This window comes from Struthio camelus, chromosome 6 (assembly GCF_040807025.1).
Source record: "Struthio camelus isolate bStrCam1 chromosome 6, bStrCam1.hap1, whole genome shotgun sequence".
In the NCBI taxonomy this organism is placed as follows: Eukaryota; Metazoa; Chordata; class Aves; order Struthioniformes; family Struthionidae; genus Struthio; species Struthio camelus.
In genome coordinates this window covers 18,428,469-18,450,962 of record NC_090947.1, presented here as the reverse complement: position 1 = coordinate 18,450,962, position 22,494 = coordinate 18,428,469, and the positions used below count along the sequence as shown (strand labels likewise).

General features: G+C 40.4%; 2 protein-coding genes across 4 annotated transcripts in view; both read left to right on the top strand.

The window, feature by feature from the left end:
• Positions 1–7,569, top strand: part of ITPRID2 (ITPR interacting domain containing 2) — a 42,956-nt gene extending 35,387 nt beyond the window's left edge. For all 3 annotated transcript variants that reach the window (XM_068948377.1, XM_068948379.1, XM_068948378.1), the window contains 2 exons: positions 5,788–5,912; positions 6,340–7,569. In XM_068948377.1, coding sequence (XP_068804478.1) covers positions 5,788–5,898 — 111 coding nt within the window. In that variant the 3' untranslated portion in view covers positions 5,899–5,912; positions 6,340–7,569. The remainder of the gene's footprint in view (positions 1–5,787; positions 5,913–6,339) is intronic.
• A 9,840-nt stretch (positions 7,570–17,409) lies between these two features.
• Positions 17,410–22,494, top strand: part of PPP1R1C (protein phosphatase 1 regulatory inhibitor subunit 1C) — a 50,122-nt gene continuing 45,037 nt past the window's right edge. The window contains exons 1-2 of the mRNA XM_009676319.2: positions 17,410–17,960; positions 20,245–20,305. Of these exons, the coding sequence (XP_009674614.1) occupies positions 17,880–17,960; positions 20,245–20,305 (142 nt within the window). The 5' untranslated portion in view covers positions 17,410–17,879. The remainder of the gene's footprint in view (positions 17,961–20,244; positions 20,306–22,494) is intronic.

Sequence of the window (22,494 nt, the reverse complement as noted above, 5' to 3'; positions counted from 1 at the left end):
AACTCTGTAGTAAATGTTAAAAATACTTTCCCAGTCCCTCTTCCCAAACCACTAACAGCTCTGAATGTAACTGAAGCAAACTGAGGTCAGATGATAAGTTATTTCAGACATTAAGACTGATGATTCTGGACCAGTTTTACTGGCTGCCAATGAAAGTGAAAGGTGCTGGGACGTTATTCCTGCAGGCCAGGTTAAAAAACAAGACTAAAACTGAGGGTTTTTTTGGGGGGAGGAGGGGAGGCATGTCAATGGCATGACAAAAAACCTTACGGCAACAGTGTAAATGGGAGAAGGAAGCAAAAGAAACTTCTTTCTCTCAAAAGCAGTGCCCATGGGAAAGGGGAGCTTTTTTTTTAATCTGCCATGACTACAGAAGTAGGGATTGGGAACTCCTTTTTCTCCTTCCTTCCTGTAGCGACTAGACCTTTAGCCTTTAGTATGTGCCTGGAGGCTTGGGTATGGCTCCACCAAAAAACACTATAATGACCAGCAGAGTTGCCATGCTCAGGAGTACGCGACAGGCCAGGCTGCAACTCTGAGGCATCATCCAGTTCTACTTGCTTCAAGGCTTCGAACAACCTGAACCAGCGTTATCTTAGTTTTGTCTTTGATACAGGTGAGAGGCACACCGCTCATCCCACAATAAAACAGGAGCTGCAGTCTCAGAGATATCTTTTGCTGTTTCTTCATTCCTTTTCCCCTAGTGCAGAAAAAGGCAGTGGATCATAAGGTATCCCTTGCTTGTTGTGTGACTGCAAGACTTTGCTGTGTCTGTTTCTCTGCAAAGTGGAGATGCTTTCTTGACTGCCTCGCTGCAAGCTTTGCTATATGTAGTCACTTAACGTTTGCACAGTGAGATTTGTAAAGCAGTAGAGCGTTACTTTAGATCAGATCACTCCTTAGCAATGCTCTGCTGCTGCGTAAATGATCAGGCCTAAGGCTGCCGAGTAACACCTAGCCACAAGCATTAACATTGAGTGAACTGCTGGTGTTAAAACAGGATACGGTTTGGCAGTGAAGCAAAATGGATGTTAGCCTATAATAAGCCTCACTCATGCTGGGTTGTACCTTGCCCCACCAGTAATCCCATTAGCGTCAGTGGGATGATTTATGGAAAGCAGTGTTACCCTGTGGAAGGAAGGGTACTGCAATCAGCTTTTTGAGAGATACCGCTGGGCCAAGCACCTCACTGCTGTGCTCAGCATTAAGAACTGAATGCCTTCTTGCTGTCACTGATTTTTACAGCGCATCTTGTGATACTGCAGTGTTACACCTTTACTTTGAATCCAAATAAATGAATGTGAAAGGGTGGGCAAGCACCCACCCTTTCAATGTGTTGGCTCCTTCCCACCACAGTCTTCCTGAAAGTAAGTAGAGTAAAGCTGGAAGGAGCCTTGAGAAGGGCCTTGATTTTGGGAGATGTCGTAAAACATGCCCAAACATCCCAGATTCTCTTTGTTTCTGGCCCACTTGCTTCCCTTTCATCCTTTTTTTTTTTTTAAAGAGCTTCTTTGCCTGTTGCTCAGAGAGTACTTGCACTTGAGGTTTCTCACGCCTTGTACTTTGCTATTGATTCTGAAGTGAAACCAGGACATTGCATTTCTGTCATGTCCAGCCCTTCTATAAAAGCCTACGTTTCAGAGGAGCGGTTCGTGGTGGGGTGTTGTCAAGTAGAAACTGAGAGAGGAAGGACAGAGCTATATAGTTCAAACGTACTGTGACAGCAGCAGAGGCAATAAAGGGAGCTTGAGTCAAAGTACGGTTATTTCAGTCAATATTTTTTCTGAGGTTATTCCTGTGCAAAAGTTCTTCTTTCACTTTATTAATTGATAGCAAATAAAGATGTGTACTCTTTGCACAGAGAATGTTTTTTGGGTTGTATGACGCTGAGTACGTTATAACTCTAAAAGAATCTGCACTGAACTGAGAGACTAGTATTCAACTATGAATAGCCAGCAAATAAATAACTGAGCCTGGCTCACTTCATGAATGTTTGAGCACGCGGAGAGATTGTCCCTCAGTTTGACTTTGTTGGCAGCCAGTTTCAAATTGGCTCTGATTCTGAACATGAGGAGTTTTGAGTGTCAGAGTGAAGATGCATTTGGTAGAAGCACGTGTTTGTTTTTTGCATAGTCTGCATATGCTATTAAATACCGTGCAGGAAAATCTTTTGTCTTTCATAAGAGCTAAAACATACCATAAATTGAAACGTGTCTTCTTTAAGTAGCCCTATTGTTACCAAAGGAATTCCAGTTTTGTTGTCTAAAGAAAGAAATCAGTTAGTATGCATACTTGATATATGCATGCACAAATGTTAAACCATTGCTTATTCCTCCCATTCTCTGTAGCTGTGTGACCTAATGTTGGGGAAAGAAAAGTTAGGCAGTGTTTCAGAGTGTGCCTGGGTGGGCTGTAATGTATGTGAGCATTGACCTGTGACTATTTGCTGGCTTTAAAAAAAAAAAAAAAAAAAAAGTTGGCGCTAATTTTTAGTGTTAGTGGACTTGCTCCTACAGAAAAGCCTACAACAATGTAAAACGTTAAAATACCAAACAGTGGCCCTCTTGTTTTGATGAAAACACAGCCTGACCTCCACTGGAATACCACATGAAATGCCTATTACTTGACTTGTAAGTCCCAGTATTGCTAGGAGCGTAAGCCAGCTGGCCACCTTGTCGGGTTCTTCTGCAGTTCAGAAGATGCAGTAGTTTAAAAAGCTTTCAGTTTGAGGAATGTATTTTTTGTTTTTGCTAAGATTTCTCCATTGTAAATGACACTCAGTGAAGTTTATGTTTTAAAGAAATGCATGATTTTTCTGATGGTGTCTGTTTTAAGAGGCTGTAATGGAGCTCTGTGGGACTGATAGATGATTTGATGGAGAATCTTCCCTCTTCCATTCAAATCTAAATTGGCTCAGCATTGATCCAAAAAACGTTAGCATCTGCTGGTTGTTCATACTTCCCTTGCAGAGGCCATTGGGCTTCTTATCTTACAAAGTCTGGGCATAAAAGCTCTTTGCTTACTGCTACGAAAAAGTGGCCCAAAAATAAAATAGATTAAAAGGTTATCTTTTTTAATTCTGTGCACAAAAATGTAGCTTAGGTTAGGGGTATGAGGAACGTGAAAAAGGCTTGTGTTCCTATTTGGTCACTAGCTGAAGAACACGTCTTTGCTATTGCCAGTTTGGCACATTCCACTGTCAAGGAGTTCATTATTTAGCAGCAAGATAATATTGTGGTAATGGTAATGTTTTCAAAGGGAGGAAGATCACTGGTTTACTACAGTAAACCAATCTATGAATGTGGTATTGTATTAATACAGTATTAATTATTGGTATAGTATTAATACCACGTATGAGTGGGTCCTCTCCTCTTTCAAATGATCAAATTGTCATTCAGCTTCTAAAAGTATTAGAGACTTTGTCTCTGATACTGATGGAGTCTTGGCAGAGTGCTGTACCCTGTGCAGAGGCAATGCAAGGTGCACCTTGCCCTAAATCGTTTGTAACCAAATAGACAAATATTGGCGATTGTCATGACACACACGAGGCTGAGTCACCACAGGAATCAACACCTGCCTCACCGGGCAGGAGTGACCTTGATGAGTCTGTCACAGGCAGAACGAAGTAAGGAAGCAGCAGCCCTGGAAGGAAGCAACGGAGGGTGGCCTTGCTGTTATCTCCGGGACAAAGGCGAGATGCAGAGGGGTCGAAGTGATTTGCCAAGGTCGAGCGTGAAGTTGCTGGAAGAGCTGTGAATAGCACGGGAGCTGCTTCGCTTCTAGTCCGTACCTCATCACGAGACTGCCATACTAGACCATTTACTTTGCTAATTTGGGAAGCTGTTAATCAGTTTACTGTGGAAAGTGATGTTTATTTTTACCTATCCTGTTGGAGAAGGGCACAGGGTGCGTGTTTTGTAATGGACTCGGAGACCCAACCCATGTGATACTAGAGAAGAAAACTGGCAGTAACCTGCCAGATAGCCGGGGGTACTGTATGGTTCTAGCAAAACTTACTCTCCCTGCTGTCCTCCTTTGAATTTTCTTGGTGTATTTCCGTGTACCAGAGTTTCTGAATCCAAAAGGTACTCACTAAATTGACAGGGTCCTCAAGCTTTGTATGTGTGTGTCTGCATCTGCCTAGGTGTCCTCAGAACTTGACTGTCAGTAAAACAGGTTTTGATATATGCTGGCTTTTCTTTTGTCAGTTAATCAACAAACGGTCCAACTGAAACCTGATTTCCAAATGATGTTGTATTCTCTGAATTTCTGCTTGATGCAAAGTAATAATGCAATGAGGAACTTTGCCACTAATAGTTTAGGGATTGATCCCTTGCCAGTGAGGACAAGGGGATAAATAACCCGTTGCTAATTCTGCTGCCGCCCTTCTGACGTTGTTGCTTAATCCTCTTGACGCACCAGGAAGAGGGGAGCTCTTGTTGGAAGGCTTACAAGAATAATTGCAAGATGTTCATGGTGACATGATGAGAGGGCTGTACAAACATGGCAAGGCCATTGGGAAGGCCAGATTTGAGTAAATGTTATTCCCATGGTATTAGTGGAGCACTGGAACACAAAGGGATTTATTACTGGCAAAGCCGGCATTAGAAATTTGGATTTTTTTCTGTTATCGGGTCTCGTGTTCATTGCAGCCTCTTCACCACTGGAAAGCTGCTCGTGAAATGACACTATGGACAGTATTTTTTCCAGTCTAAGAAATTGTTTATCTTTTTTTATAAGAAAAAGAGAACTTTAACTGGGATAAGTAATGCTAATGTTACTGGCCCTGGCTGTCAGGCCTGGATTCCTAATAGCCTGCATTCTTTCTCCGTGGCTGTTCTTCCCTGTCCTTATAACCACATCTGACTTGTTAATAGTTGCTTAAGTGAAGACCATTCAAAAAATGAGTTGGCACTGAAGATTTCTTGTAGTTGTGAGCAGCTCATAGTATTTTTCCTATGTAATGGCCTCCTTCTTCTTCCAGCATAGTATGCTACCGCAGAGCTACTTTTTCTCTGATCTTTTTGCTTTCTTTTCTTTTGCTATAGCCTTGAATTATCTCCTCTTTCTTTCTTCTACCTTCAGTCACAATTAGGTGCCTGCTACTAGTAACTCCTCTTTTTGTTTATGTAAAACTTAACGGGTAAATGCTTTTGTCACGATCATGTGAAAAATAGTCTTTGCTGGCATAGATAATATCCCAGTGGCCAGATGATGATGTGAGCCGTTGTTGGAAGTTCTGTGTTTGTCTTTGCTGCCAAAAGTATATAATTAGGATTAGCTGCCTTTTGATTTATATGAAAGCAGCAGCTCCTATTCAAAGACTTGGACCTTTCCTACAGCATAATGAATCTTGTGAGGTAAATAGGTCCTGCCATCCCTTTCAAGAGATCACTACTAAAGATATAAAGCGGTGCATTTGTGGTGCTTTTGATGTGGTTTGCTTTCTTGATGCACTCTTTTTACAGCTTTGCATCGTTGAAATATATTTTAACATAAAGCTGGTAATCCTAAGTGTAAAATACAGATATAAGTACCATCTGGAAAAATCAAACTACTTCAGCCTGCAACTATCTTATTTGCAAGAACTTTAAAATTACTTACTTTAAAATGATTTTCCAAGAGAAACCCTTGTATTTTTTTCCATTTGCATTTTTAGAATGTTGACTTTCTGGTGTTATATGTTTTCATATGCTGCTAATGTCAAACATATCTGCAATACCATTTAGTTTTATCCTTTTGGTTATGTAACTCAGTGACCTTGAAACTCTGTCTAATCCCTTTCAGATCAAGGAATCCATTGTTGGTGAAATACGACGAGAAATAGTAAGTGGATTGTTAGCAGCAGTATCATCCCCAAGCAGATCTGCAACTACAAAACAAGATTCACAGCCATGAAACGGGTACTGCAGGTAATTTTTGTGAATCTGCTGGAACAATTCAATGGCTCACCGAAATGTATTTTTTTGTTGTTATTTTTATTATATGGAATCTTGGTTAGCTGAAGTCTTGCTTTGATTTTATTTTTCCCTTGAAATATGAATGGTCAAAACTGAAGTTTCATTTAATACAGAGAATATGGATAGTCTAGATAGCTCTGGAAAATCAACTGTTTTGCAGCTTGGCCCTTCCTACTGTCAATTTTTATGTAGTGGTCCTCGATTTTGTTTCAGTACTCTCCATGATGATTCCATATATGAATGGATCATGCCAGAAGATTTCTGTAGTTTGCCTGTCTTATATATGGATATTAGCAAAATGTATATTTAAGCACTTGACAGCCAGCAGACGACCAAAGATCTAATTTTGATATCCATCTTGCTTTTTCTTTTTTGTAAGGTTGGATGTAGTCCGAAGTGCTGTGGATTTCTGCTTTGGGCGGCATACACTGGTGAAAGTGTCAAGTTATTTTTGCTTCAGGAGATGTTAAAGCTGCTGAGATAGGCTACTGTATTCAACGCTTGGTTCTATGACGCGTACTTTTCCTTGAGTTCATATATAAAGCCTTAGACACTTTAACTAGTTTATTACTTTCCATAAGGCATCAACAAAACTGTAGCTGTCCGAAAGGTTTTGTATTTATTTGTATGTCCCTGTTGTAAATTTTTATGTAGCTAACTTCTTTATTTAGTGATGCATCATGAAACTTGAAAATTTCCAGACTTAAACGATTTATAAATAACACACAAACATTCAGCCTAGCTTTTTTTAAAAACAAACAAACAAAAACACTGACCTCTATGAGGTATTTATTGTGCAATAACTGATCCACTTTGAGAGCTTGAAACAACCAATAATTGTTTCCACTGCTGTTACTTAGTGCCACTTCAAAAGAAGGAAAAATCCTGTTGTAAAAATTGTTGTTAATTCTTGGGGAGGTTACTATTAGCAGAGTGGTAGAATGACATGAGGTTACTTAAAACTACTTAAAGTTCTGACACTGAAAGCCTTATCTTTGTGTAGAAGACAACTTTTAACTAATTTTATTTGCTTCCTTACTGTTTGCCCATCCCTCTGTGGAAAAGTGCCTTATTTTAAGCATTGTTTTTGTCTTTGACTGCTTCTCACTCATATCAAGAGAAGTTCTGTTTTCTGCTTTATATAAACAGAATACAATAAAAGTACTGATATTCTGAAAGAAATTAGGATGTATAACCTGGAATGGATGAATGACCTTGCTTGTATTATGGGGAAAATGGAAAATTTTCTTTTCCTTCCCCATCCTTCACTGATTCTATTTTCAGTTAGCCTAGTGAACATGTGTTTGTTCCGATGGAAAAAAATTGGAAGTCATTGGAGGTTTTATGTGGTCAAGTAGACATTTAGCAGATACATAATATCCTACCTGACTGTGCTTGGAATTCTCCTTACTCCTTTGCCATTTCCAGCTACTAAAACTTATACTGTGTCAAGGTCTCTAATCAGAAATAGTTTCAAATATAACAATATTACATGAAAAAGTTTATCTAAAAGATTTTAATTGTGTTAGGTAGACACACAGAAGGGCTGATTTCTTTAAAAAAAAAAAAAAAGTATATTAAACCAATAAAATATTTATTTTGCCTATAATCTTTGTCAGTGTTTTTCTGCATTTCATTGTGCACGTTTTACTTTCAAGCAAAGTACGTAACATAGATTTGATGAAACACTACACAGAATGGACAATGGCATGAAAGCTCAGTTCTTGGTTTTTCGGAAAGTTTTCAGATGTTCAGACTCTATATGCTTGATAAATGTGTGATATAAATTTGAAAGAACTGTTGACATTTTAAAACCAAACTGTTAAAGTTGTTGGCTCCTGTTTCAGCTCTCAAGAATTTGCTTGGTCCTGACCTCTCTTCAGAATATGTCCCTGTGAGTAGAGCCAGAGCTTTCTTGAAAGTCTCATCCTATACATTTAAAAGTTAAAACGTAAACTCCAGCAGCATTTATACGAGGTTGTAAGCTGCAGTAGGTTTCCGCTTTCGTTTGCGGCTTGCCCGAGCATATAGTTCCATTCCAAAATGCCACCCAAAGAATATCCAGCCAGACCGGAGTGCCTGCAACCTTTGTTTGCAAGTGCAGACAACCTAAACTTACTCAAGTAATTGGAGCAGCAGATACTCCTCTTCTCCCCCCTCCAGACTAATTAGCACATTCTAATATTAATATAAATCCTGTGCCCATGTGCTTCTCGCAGCAGTATTCCAAGAAAGGTGATGACTCTAGCTTGTACAGAGCTGCGGAGGAAACCACGTCCGGAGCTGGAGGCTGTTGCGGGCGGAGGCTGGCAGCAGTGTCCCTCAGCGGTGTCCGTGCTTTGGCCAAACAAGTCACTCAGGTGTATGACGATCCCAGAGTACCTGGGGCACTGTAGCTCAGAGCTCATAAGAACATTTGATCTTGGCAACACAGAGGCTAATGTTTAATATGTCCTGAAAAAGGAACATAGTGCCAATTTTTCATTCAGCTGGTGGAAGGCAGATTAATGAGGTTCTGGCACAATTTAAAATAGAGACGTTTCACTAAAAATTATACTGAAACTAATGAATACACAAGCACCTAATTTCTTATGATTGTAATAACAACTGTACTCTTTCTAAAGACACTTCCATCTAATATTGAGTGACATATTTCTAGATAAATGAATATCTATATCTATAAACTCCTTAAAAAAAAAAAAAGTGATAACTCACTGCTGTCATATAAATTAAGCTGAATTGATATCAACCTCTATTGGCACTTCTGCTTGTGCCTTAGGAACAGCTGTCATTATCACTTGGCAAATGCCTAACATGGGTGGCTTGCCCTTTTGGTAATGTCAATTCAGCTGTAATGATATTTTGAGTAAGGATGCTGTTTTTGTTTAATGTTTCTTTACAGATTAATGCCATTTTTTTTTTTTTCCTGCAAGCCTGCAATTTGATATGAATTGTATGTAGAGTGAATCAGTTATTAGTGGCTAACAAACTCTGGTCAATCTAATTTGCTATGAATAAAGCCAGTAGTAATGCCAGAGATCATGTTGGATGCTTTTCTAAACTTCACCATGGCAGCGGTCTTGGTGTTTGCCGTCTGGCTTCAGGAACGTAAAGCCAAGGGCTGTATGCTGAAAAATGGAAGAACTAACTGTTTTCTGTGGGTACAGGACAGCTACATACATCCCTCTTGGTAGCAACAGCAGATAGACTAGTCTTTAGCCTGCTGCAAAGCAGTAAGTGGCTATGGCACAGCTCCATTAAGGCGGAGATTGAGGGCTCTGGTTCTTGAAGGGATTGCATCTTTTTTTACTAGTTAAGTAAAAGCACCTTTCGAGCTTTCACTGTTGCGGTGAAAAGCTATGAAAAATGGTCCCTGCTGAAATGATGTGGTGGCATTCAGGCAACCAGAGTAAAGGGCTAGGAAGGTAGGAGCTGCTCCGTGTACGTTTTGGGCAGCGCAGCGGTCTTGGAAGCGTGGTGGTACTGCAGCTGGCTGGGTGTGTGTGTGGCCATAACCAGAAACGGAGAGGACAAAGAGTGACCACTGTTACGTGGCCTCAGGCTGCGTGACTAAGTGCAAGGAGAGACTTCTGCTCCCAGTCATCTGTACTGCTGTGGTTGGAGAGAGGCCTGGAAGTGTCCCTGTCCCTCCTGATGAAAGGCTCTTGTAGCTCTCAATCACTTTGTGGAATGCAACCTGCACAGCGGTTCTTCTGCTTTCTCTCAAAACGTGCAGTGTGCAAGCCCTGACAGCTGGGCAGTCTGCTTTTGTAAGGCACGACATGCCAAAGACTATGATCTGTCTCCTGTATTTCCCAAGGACTTGTTTGCTGATTGCTGTCTTGTTTTAAGAGAGAAGTTAAAGCCTTGTTGACACAGTCCAGCCACTGATGTTCACCAGTGTTATTCTTCTAAATCTTGTGAGGCAGCATTCATACTTCTTCTGAGTTTTGTGTACTGCTGAGTAAATTGATTATGTTTAAAATACAGCAAAGGTTAGAACATTTTCGTTCAGTTATATCACATACGAATCCATTTCAGTGAAATTGCCCTGAGGAAGATACTGATTAGGAAGATACTGATTAGGGAGAGCGTGCAAGAGCCTAGCTTGAAAACTAGAGTCATTCAAGCCATAACCAGCAGCGTAAAACGAAACTGTGTCTGAATTACTGGAAAATTTCTGTGTTTTGGAAGAGTGTTCTTCTGTAGGAAACAAAAAATCCAGAATCCTAGGTGGTATCCTAAAATGGAATAACTGTTTGCTGGAGGATGGCTTCAGTCAAATACAACACTTTCTTCTGAATTAACATGTTAATATAAGAAATAATATATGGTGTGACTTTCGGTGGAAACAGGAAGGTCATACTATTAACTTGGTCTAATGCAAATTTACTTTAATATTTTAGATGTGATTTTAGATGTGATCATAATCCTTTATATGCAGGTTATAGAACTAAGTTTAAAAAGCTGTAACAGTAAGTGAAATGACAAATTTTTAAAAGAGATACATGCTCCCCCTGATAATTCAAAATAGCTTATATATATCATGCAGTTCTGCACTGATGTTTCCTGAGTGATGGAGAATATGATGCGCAGAAACATCTTTTTCTTGTTTTAACGGGGTAAGAGGGGACAGCCTGTATAGTGGTTAAGTAATTGAATTATAGTGATGAGATGACAGCATGATGAAAAGTAAGAATTGTCTGAGTGGGTGAGTAGCTGTTCTGCTTACTGTGAAGTCTTTGGTACAGCTACCTAATTCCATAGGTACTTCTAAGTTAGTGAGTGTTTATGTAATTACGTGAGGTTTCTCATTATTTTCTAAAATGTTCTTGTTTCGCATTAGTTGTTGGCCTACAATTCTTTAGGGAGTTTCACAGTCAACTTTTTAAAAGAAAATATCTACACAAGTATTTGTTCTGTGTGTTTGACTTTAATTTTAGCTTTCGTTTTCAAAGTATGAGAACAGGGGAAATTATTTTAAAGGGCAATGCCCTATCCTAAAGATTAAACAATGCTTAGGCTAAAATTGCTTTTAAAAACAGGTTTTAAATCTGTACTTAAAAGCATTGTTGTTACTGTTCCTTTTGCAGGAAAATTCACATCTAGGCATGTTTTCACCCTGACACAGACAATGGAAATAATCTTAGCAGTGAGATTGATTATTTTTAAGTACAATGAGTATATCAGTACAAGCTCATGAAACGGCTGGACTTTTGTTGCAGTTAGTAACGTAAGGCTGGCCATGATAGGTTAAACTGAAGGTCCAGCCGATTTGATGTTTTGATTCCCATAGTGGGCAATAGCAAATGCTGTTGCTTGGAAAGAACGTAACACAAGGGAAGCGTGACGACTGTCTGCTCTTCCAGCTTGCAGCAGTCCCTGGCTCTGGGATTTCCTGAGCCAAAGGTGGTATCCTTGATGGATTTTTCTTCCATGAATTTGGCTAATTGCTTTTCTAACTCATGCAAAATTTTGGCACCTGCAGCATCCTGTGGCAATGAGTTCCACAATTTAAATACAGCCTGTATGAAAAGAGTGCTTTTTTGTTTTGAACCAATTCCTTAATAATTTAACTTGACACCACCTAGCTGTTGTAGTCAGGGCCTTGAGTGCATCTTGACAGCCCTGACCAGGCTCACCTGGGTGCCCGTGCACCCCCGGGAGCCCCACTTCAGCTCAGCTTGGGGCCTTCAGTTGCTATTTGAGCTGCGTAGGTGTGCCTGCGCCTGCGCCTGTCTCCTGGAAGGACTGTGCATGTAAGTAGCAGGAAACTGGTCTTCAGCCACTAACCTAGATGGACCTTGGACTTATGCTGTAGCCCTGTCTCTGCCTCCTCGTGGGGTACCTTGGTGGACCCTGGTCCTGGCTGGTCCCCTGCACCCCATCTGGGGCTGTCAGTGTCACCAGCCCTGGATCTGCCACCGTGTTCGGGCACCGTGGGTCTGCGCCCTGCCAGTGAGGACTTGACCCTTACCGGGGTCACCTGTGGCTCCCGGCTCACCCCTCCTCGCCCAGAAGTCCCGCTCTGCTGCTCCCTGAAGCTTGTGTAAGGAGCGGTAAATATTTATCCCCTACCCCCTTCTCCAGGTCACAAAACCTTGGCTATCGCCCTCCAGTTGGTGCGTTTTCCCAGCTGAACAGGGCTGGCCTATGCAGTTGCTTCCTTGTGCAAGGTGTTTGGAGACTTTGAGGACTGCTGTGACTTCTCTAGGTCTAATCTGTCCTCAGAGATGAAGGAGGAGGAAATAAAGGAATTGAAATCTTAAAAGTCTGCAACTCAAAAGTCAGAATTTTAAAAATGCTTTCCATTTGTAATGTGGTTTTCTAACCACAGTTTTCTAACTCGGACTCTGTAAAAGTTCATTTGTTGTTTGGCTTCCCTGTGTTCTATATTTTGATTCTAATTCTAAAAAACTAACAGTAGACACTCAATTTTATATTTCAGTTGTTTAATTCAATGTTGCAGTCAGTCAATTTTTGCATTAAAGATTTAATGTGAAAAGAAGATAATATAATTTCATTCTAAAGTCTATGTGAACTGCCAACAGCAGTTTCTATTTATTGAAAAATATATTAGATTTACATTCTTCTTAGTAAAGAACAGAATTCTAGTATGATTTCCTGCTCTGCAGGTTACTGAAATTTCAGTCTCTACACTATTGAACTATAGCCCATACTAGACATGGATCTTTTGACTATCTAATCAGGTTATGTCCCGTTAATCCAGCTCATTTCCTATGTTTTGGATTTGCTGATTCTATGGATAACAGCAGACAGCACCTACTTGTAAACGTTTGTACGTTACAGGAGAGTCTGGAGAGCTGTTAGTCCTAGAGGAAAACTTGAACGGATAGTGTCCGTTCTTATGTCCGCAAATTAACATAATTTTAAAGCTTGTTATGATTGCAGTTATACTATTAAGGGATAATTATCTCACCCAAAGAGATCTTATAAATAGAAATAGCTGCATTTTCTCCTTATCTAAAGGCTTTGTAAATCCGTCTGTATAGTTAGCATGTAAGCAAGTCCAAACCTTGGTGTTTGGTGGACAAGAACTGGTGATGGAAATTCGGATTAGGCTGTTATTAGACTAACAGCAATCTCCGGATGTCCCACTGACTCTGTGACTGCTCAACAAGGATTTCTGTTCTTCATCTTGGCCTGCCTGTGGCAGCACTTCCTATCTGCAAACAGATACAGCCTGCCCTACATTCTCCCACCATCACAGTTTTAAAATCTTCTACGTTTTCTGCATATACATCGCAAGCTATTTCCAAAAGTTGAGTGGGAGCCTCCCTGAATGCAAGGCCCGTGTTTAGCTTTTTTTAAGGAAAACTTTCAGGGTCCTTCTGGTTTTATCACTGCTTGTTCTGAAGCTACTTGTATCTGATCTTAGCACCTATGAAGAAGGCCAGACAGAGCCCTAGAGAGGACGATCTGTCCATGAACAGGCATAGCGTGGACATTACAGGGTCTAGAATTCGCTCTTTCTGTCACCCTTCTGCCTGTGACCGGCACCAATCACTGCGAAATTGGTGCCCCTGCATTAGAAACAGACAAAGGCAGTGAATCACCTCACAAAAGTATTTTGTTATTGCTAATAAAATGTTTGGCAGTTCATTAGAAAAGGGCAGAAGGAAAAGGAAAGCTTAATAAAGTCCTCTTTGACCCTACCAGAAAGCCTCTGAGCCCCAGCTGGGAGCACAGTGCGCGACCGGAGGATGCTGGGGCTGCCCAGCAGTGCCCTAAACAGGTGACCACAGGCAGAGAGCCCAATGAAAGCACTGAGAGAGTGCTTTCGGCTTCGGACGCTCGGAGCCGATCCGTAAGTACGTTGACTTTACAAGCGCTTCCAGTTCTCTCTCCTTTCCCACCTGATACCACAGTAATCCCTGATCAGAGCGGAGAAGCAGAGACAGGCCATAGCAGAAATTTTGTAAAGACGGTGCAGGATAAAGACTGTTGAATTCCATCCCTAGCAGGCAGTGACCATGGCTGTGAAAAAAATATAACCTTTTCCTAATATAACAGAGAAAATATCTAAAGCAGGAATGGTGCTGCGAATATTTTGGTAGCTCATTGTTACAGCAGGATACGTAAAAAGGCACTGATTCATACCAAGACCTAATGAATGACATAGAAAGATCCTAGACAGCTATTATTATTTTCTTCTTCCATGATAGCTTCAGCTGAATCATGAAGGAATTTGAAACATTGCGGAGAGTGCACTAAAAACAGAAAATGAGCTAAAAGGATTTGGCAGTACTTAAATGCATTTCGGCTCTTCCCCAGACTATGATGCAGTCTATAGAAAATGCAAGCACGCTTTGCCTGGAGACATCCAGTGCTGCAAATTAGGTGTAAGGGTGAGCTGATGCAGTAATCATGAAATGCTATATCTGAGTGCTCTCTGAAATATGCCTCTTACACTATTTAAAAAAATACTTTTATTGTTGTAGTGCATGTGAAGAATGCCTGGCGGCCAGCTTAGAACAAGCACGGAGAGGAGAGTGGCAGGGGCAAGTATCTCCATGCTGTATCACCAGTGGGCCTCTATTGGAGGCGTACCAGTCCCAATAAGGATCTGTCCTCATGCCTTCTCCTGTCCTTGCTGCCTGGCTCCATTCTGAACCTGCTCAGAACTGATCATACTGTTTTTTTTTCTTCGTATGGCTGTTGAACTTGTTTCTCAGATATTATTGCCAGCAACAACTTTGAGACATGATTCCTTTTGACTGTAGTGTCCAACAAAACTTACTGTTTTCTTTTAAGTATGAAAATTTACCAGAGACAAACCTCAACTTCAGAGCTGCCTATATCCCTGTGTATGGAAGAATATTCTGTGTTTGGAGCTGTCATTGAAGTTAATGGCACATCAGCTCGTGGAGGACTTGTGGAGCTGGATAATTAGGCTGTTCTGAAAACCTTCCACAACTCTCTAACTGTCGTTAGTGAAAGCTGTGCTTGCCTCTCCTACTTTTACTGTTGTCTCTTAGCTGTACCAGCAGAATTGATGGAATTGCTCCCTGGCTCAAATTAGCTGTGGAAGTCTATAAAATCAGTTATGATGGGTCCTTGTAGGAGTAGAGAGGACTTAAAAATGATCTTATGAGGCACTGAACATTGACACTGACACTATTCTGTCTCTCTCTTTCATTTGTTGTAAATGAAACTGAGCATTTAGCCATAGAAATTCACAGAATATATTCAAGACTCAGCTTGAAAATTTCCAGGTTAACCTAATCTAAGGCCCTGCTTTCAACAGAAGGTGGGAGCAGATAGCTCTGGGGATCCTTTCCAACCTAGACTTTTCCATGGTCCTCCAGTTCTATGCTAATGCCACGTAAACTATCACAATAAATCTAACAGAAAAATCACCAGCAAATGAGACATGCTCCCTGAGGTGATTCATACTGGTCTCTAAGCATCTAATACCTTTTGTCATATCAAAGGAGTGTGTTCTACCCATCAAAAAACTGGTGAGTGCTAATTGCTATACAGCTCAGGTAAGAAAAAGTTTTCTGCTACATTAAAATTCCAGTTGCATAGTTGGATTCGTTCATGTAGACATCTATAAGTAGGAGTATGTCTGAGATTTAGTGATTGCAGTTCAGGGAGAAAATTTGGAAGATAGAATCGGTGTGAAGTTGTTGTTAGAAATTCCTAACTGCGTTCCCTTTTATTTAGTCTCTCGGGAGACGGACAATTTTTTAGGTGTCAGAAATACTCTACGATAATGAGCCCCATGATTGTCTTCTGCCCTCTCAACATCCACTGTAAACCACAACTTCCTAATATCTTTCAAAAATCACCTGTGCCAACCTATACAAGACATCAAGCAAGCTGTCAGTTAAAAGTCACTGGCATTTCTTCCAGCTACTAGCCATCAACTGGAAGCCACTGTGGTATATAGTAGTTTTGAGGTGGCTGAAGAGGGGAATTTCAGCCTTTGCTGTGAACTTTTTTGATCATTGAGTCAACCAGGAGTTTAACTTTGATATAGTCTCTCCTCCTGGGCTATTTCTCCTTCCTCAGCTTGCTAGTGAGTTTGCCTCTGTTCAGAAATACCCTGGTATGCCGTTAATGTGTTAACAATTTTCATTTGTATACATCAAAGCCAAACAAATATTCCATCCCTGGCTTTCGGGTTGTTTGGCTGTGCAGAGATTGGGCTTTGTCCTTAACTGTGTTCCCTGCCCCCACTGGCACAGATGGTAAAATACTCATCGACTTTAGAATAAACCTGTGATGAACTGTGAAAATCCTTCATGTTTTCAGTGTCCTGAAGCAGAGGTGTGTTTTCAAATTCCTTGGAGTTTTGACGTTCAGCCGCAGCTCTGGATTTTGCTGCCTCTTTATCTTATTACTCCAGTCTCTCAGAGATCTTCATGTGCTCAGCTGGTTACTCTTCTTTGTGGCATTCATTTGGTAGGAGAGTTCACTGGTCTTCCTGTGACCGGACAGGAATTCCCTTACTGCCTGCATGTAGCCTCATCCCGGACAAAGCTCATTCTGTGACAGGCTATGCCAGTATGGGCTTTCCTACTCTTCCTCATTTTCTTTTTCTTTCCAATTGTTGGTAGTGCGTTACAGAAGACTGGCCTAACAGTTGTGGTCTTAAAGCTTTGCTTTAAGCATGGTCCTCTGAACCAGCTAGGAGATTTTCTGTCCAGGGCTGCAATTTTAGCATAAAGCCCACCTTTGCTGCAGGAGCTCTCCTGTGCTGTTACGTAGTGGTCAGGTGCATTAGGTCTAGAGGTAGCTTGAGTCAGTGGTAGCCATATATTATTTCCTATATCTCTCTTTGACTGAGATCGAATGAAATGTACACATTAATTAGATTTGCCATGTAGTGTTATTTATCAAATTATTTTCCTGGTACTTAGAAAAAGGCACAGATTTTGTACCTCAAACTTAGATTTAGTCCTCTGAATTTTCACCACCTAGAAGTGAAGTGTCTAGTCCGAATCATCTTTACTTTTTCCAGGGCTGATGGAGAGAAAATATCATCTCCAGTGAATGCTATATTCTACTTATCCTGGGGCTCTTGTCCTAGGACAGGATGAATTGCCTTTTGATGCAATTCATCCAAGTGCGAGAGCGCCTAGATGGCTGGCTTAAAAGTGGAACTTTTCAGTATCTGATGCTATGTGAGATGGATCCCATCAGAAGAGACTGCAGTCTAAATCTGAATTAGCCTGAGGGGCAAACCCATTTGATACACCAGATACAGTTCATGGAAGTGTAAGCATCTGTGTAGCCTCATCATTAACAATCTTCCTAGAAGAGGCTTGCAAACAATTTGAAGAGCAAAGAAAATTGTTTGACATGTGAGAAGAAAAGAGCAGTTCTGGCACACTGCAGCAGAGGTGGAATTAGTGCATCCACCCCTCCTGCTACCTCCACCCCCCAAAATCTGAAAACTTCCTGATTTGTGTTCATCAATAATTAAGAGCCCATCAGCAATGCTCAGAGGGAGCTTGCATTGCACTTTTGAGCAGCCAGTTAGTAATGTACGGTGGAGAGATCCTCTTTTTCAAATCCCAGGGCACCAGGCCATGCAATGCTAGTATTGCATTTTCAATTAGCTTCTGAGTGAATGCTTGGCATATGTAGAAGTGAACGGGTACACAATTAGCTTATTGTTCCTTTCAGCTTTGTGCTGAGAGGATCTGAAGGACTGGAGAAGAGAGGGGAGGGAAGAAAAAAAAAAAGTCAAGCCAGCGGCATCTCTGTGGATGTGGAATAAGGGAGTTGCTCGGCTTGTACAGATTCACTTGCTAAGTCGGGAATTACAGCTGTTATTGAGGAGCGCTCAGCGTGGCTTTAGGGAGGGCGCCGGGGGGGAGCACAGAGCAAGTCTCCGTTTGCAGGAGCTCCAGGCTCTTCTCTCTCCTGATTCACCTCAGCAGTGTTATGGAGCCCAACAGTCCTAAAAAGATACAGTTTGCCGTGCCGCCATTTCAGAGCCAAATCGACCCTGAGGCAGCTGAACAGGTAAGGAAGACAAGTTTCTTTCACTGTTTTGAGGGAATGGGGTGGGAACGAGGGCACTTGTGGCCTAAATGCTTTTCTAGCTTATGTCAGTGTAACTGCAGATTAAATGTGCTGAAGGTTATAGCAATATGTTTGGATGCATCCAAAGACCGAGGAGGATGTATCCTTTATTTAGAATAAACCTTCTTTGCCTTAGTATTTTGATTCAGTATATATTTGCTGTGCTTTTTTTATAACTGGATTTCTGCTCTAATACAAGCCCCTCGCAATAATACACGTTCTCAACAAATCATCTGAAGTACATTTTTTTTATATATAGCAAAATATGAATTTGATAATAGATACCTGATGGAAATATTGCGCAGTCCGGATAAAAAGCGGTTTACTTACCATTCATTTTAACACGAGAAAATGTGATTTACATTTTGCACAATGGTTATCCCTTCAGTTAGCTCCTGTATATTCAAGATTTTGACACCATTTTCTTTTGGTTACTGTTACAGTGTTTTAAGTATCTGAGAGATATGTAAGTGTAGAAATATGCCTGAATGTAGAATTATATACACATGATATGAATATGTGTACTATTTTAGGTTTTGATTCCCAAAACATATGCATGCACACATATATAAAATATGTAATATGATACAGCAATCTATGGAGGAAAAAAAATCTGTTACTGTGTACAGATATGCAAAGGTGTACATAAAGAAGGGCACACAGAATCTTAACAGAAGAGCTGGATAAATCATAATTAGGTCACCTAGTATATCACCTATAGCAGTGCAAGTCCTTCTGAACGTTTGCTTCTATTTTGGTAAGTCTACTTTTAGATGATACCAGAGGAATATTATAACCTTGATAGTTCCATGTTAATAGCTATGAAATTATTTCCACCTTTAGGACAGATATCTCGTTTCCTGCGTATTCTGAGTCATGTCTCTTCAGAGGCAACTGCCCTTGTCAGAAAGTGAAGAGTTGTGGGTGAACCACTGAACGAAGAAATACTAGACGGGTACAGCAGAGACTTGCTGCAGATCTTCATTTTGTCCATAGATACCTCTGCGCTATAAGATGTCTGTGCCTTATGGCGCAGTACTGCAACTAATTCACGCAGGATGTGTGCTGTTGTTTATGAGAACCACACGATTAGGATTTCACTGAATTCCTGTAGCTTCTGAAATGCTGTGGGCCAGATTCTGCCTGGTAGCTATGGGCTGTCCCTTTTTTATGGTGCGATTTTAATTTTAAGTGCTATACATTTGTACTGTGAGTGTGTGATGAAAGTGCACTAATAAATACTGGTATCAGCTACGTTTACACTAACCCCATTAAACCTGATGATAAGCAAAATTTGAACCGAGCTATCCACAGATGTTGGCTCAGCAATTAAAGAGAACAACCACACTGATGCTGAGGTTTTGTCTCAGAACGGTTTCTAGCTTAAATACTCTTGGTCCCCCTCTCAAATTCAGTAGAATATCAATAGCCTGCAGGCTAATATGGCAACACAAAGCTTTCAGCACAAATATGTCCGTTATTGGAGGGTAGTCCAATATCATGTAGCTAAATGCCTGACATTAATGGAACAAAAAAAATCTTAACTGGACAAACTTTAAACAAAGAAGAATCACATACAATTACTATTCAGGGTTATATGTTAATATGTAAATATCTATGCTATAGTGCTGTTTGGAAATACTCTTTTCGAAATATTTAGTATTGTTTTCCTGTAATAAAAGAATATTAATAATGCCAGTGGCCACATTTTAGAAATACTCCTAACTAATTTCATTGGAAGGCATATGCACAATATCAGCTCTCAAGTGGGCATGCAAAATAGTCATATTAATAATTATTTGTGAGAATTATGACAATAGTAGATATTTGCATATCTAAGCTTACATTCCACTGCGTTTTCCTGAAGCAGAGCTAAATGTCAATATTTTAAGATATATCTGCGTGGCTCAGTGATACAGGTCCAATAACATATTCAAGATGACTGCAAATCCTAAACGTATTTTGGAAAGCTCTCCCCAGTGCTGTTGCTTTCCATGTACAAGCACTAGCATGATTCTGATTGTTGCACACTAGAACAGCAGTGAGTAAGACGTGCTGCTCTTCTGTTAATATTTCCTTTTTTAACTTAATCAACTAGTTAGTTTAGTGAACTTGGCATAGTTAACGTAGTTCACACTCAGGAGAACACCAGATTTATGCTTTGCTTTGGGTGCAGAGCAGTTGGTGATCCCTAATGACTCTGTTTGGTTTATGCGTGTTACAGATCAGGAAAAGAAGGCCTACACCAGCATCACTCGTCATCATGAATGAACATGTGCCCCCAGGTAAGTGTGAACATTTCTAAACGAGTTCTAATCTATTGAATTCGTATAATGGAATAATATATCCTCTGCAGATTTGTTTACTTAAGTACATGATTTAAAAAGAACAGCATTAATTTCATGCACTAAATATCAAATAATGGATCTTAGAACTGTGTGAAGTAAAACCCATGCATCTGTGTAACTCTTGGCCTCCGGGTAATGTCAGCAGTTTCAGGATTTTATCAGCCGTGTAAACCTTTTGTTGTATGTAAAAGGAGAGTTTGCATGACCCTGATCCAGCACTTCTGTCCACAAACCCTTTTTCCCCTGGGTGGGTACTATGGAGATTAATGAAGTCGTAGTCATGGTTCTCCAGTTTCTAGAGATAGCCGGATGGCTCCATGGCTAATTCAGCAATTGCTTCTGCAAAATAGGTTGTTTTCTAGCTTTCTATTGAAACATGTTATGTCTGTTTTCACTATTCCCTTTCAACTGTGAATACCTTTTCTTCTTCTAAGGCTCTTTCCAGAAGTTTCTATGCGGGATGAGATGATTTGAGATTGTGACACACTTTGTCATGTAACTATGACTTCAGAAAGACTCTATAATAAACTGTTTTGGAAAATATTATAAGTGAAAAAGCTTAGCCAAAATGAATTGCAGGAAAACGTCCTCTAAACATAATCCCTTTGAAACGTTACCTACTTTTTATCAAATTTTCCTTTTATGTAGTGTTCAGTACACTTTTTTTCCTGTCTTATCTCTCTGTCACCTGAAATGCTTTCTAAAAGCAGCTCAGGTTTTTTCCACTGATGTATCTCTTAGTTCATTGCTGTATTCACTAGCCACTCGGTGAAGCAAAACCACTGTAGGTCTGCTAGGATCTCCATGTACTGCACGGTATTGATGGCCCTCAGTTCTAGTTAATGTCAACAGTAGTGGAATTTCCTCAGAAATATGCAGGAAAAAGCATTTAGCGAGCCCTGCTTTTGCATTTAGGCCAACTGCAACGTAGATTAGGGATGTCCAAGCATGGCGTTTAGCTATGGTTATATTCTTTTGACCCTGAAGTGACCTGTGCATTTGGCTGATTTTGGCTGAGCCAAGGGGCTAACACTAATCATACCTTGAAGAGCAGCATGCTGGCTGCGCCCCTTCCTTCAGGTCAAACTTGTATTCTGGCAGGAAGACAGGATGTTTTAAGCTGCTATCAGTGGGGCACCGAGAAAATCCTCCCAGACCTGAAGACCGGGCTGAGGCGCCTGCCTTCTGCGGCAAGTCGGCTCTCAGGAATCACACACAAAAGACCCGTCTTGAACTGACTTTTCTTAGCTAAATGGGATCTGCAGTATCTGTGTTGCTAGGCCTTCTTTTAAAGTAAACTCACCTTGACTGTTGATCTCTTTTGCAACTCGCTTTGTACACTTAATACTGTCATATTTCCTTTTATAAATAGATACTTGGTACAGTACCAAATGAAAACCAAACAGAGAATAAGGACTCTTTTTAATTTACAGGAAATTTTACTGTAAACAGTAGTGCATGTCTATTATCTCCTTTCCTGCAATATTTATAAATCTTTAAATAAATCATTTTTAATTACCAATTATGATTGCCACAAGTATTGGTTAAATTCCCTGTAAGCCCAAGAGCTAGTATCCACCTTTTCACTTATTTATATTTATTTGCTGAGATATTACCCCCTTCTACTAGGTACCAGGAACTAATATCAGTGAAATCATTCTTTGGTTAGCGTATAAGCTTGTCTTGTTTGTTTTTTCATTTTCTACAAATTCAGATAAAAGTAAGGTTTAACAGCACTTTCATTTTACTGCACATCACTATGTGGTTTATGCCTGAGCAAGTGTGTGCATATTTACATATTGCACGCTTGATATATGCAAGTGTTTTGAAAGGAATGTGCCTGTGTAGCTGTGTAAAACCACTGAATACAGGAACTGCAGAGCAAAACTGGAAAGACAGACAGCGGATTTACAGTGGAAGTATAAGCAGTACAAAAATGTATTATGGGCTTGATCTTGCAAGATGCTGGGCAGCTTCTGAAGTTATTGTGTACTTTCAACTTTCAAAGACGTCAGCAAGAGCTAGAGCCCCTGACACCTTGCTGACTGGAGCCCCAAATGCTGGTTTGGTATTGGATTTTGAGTAGAATTCAGCAGAATACTGAATAACAATTTGTCTCCAAAAAT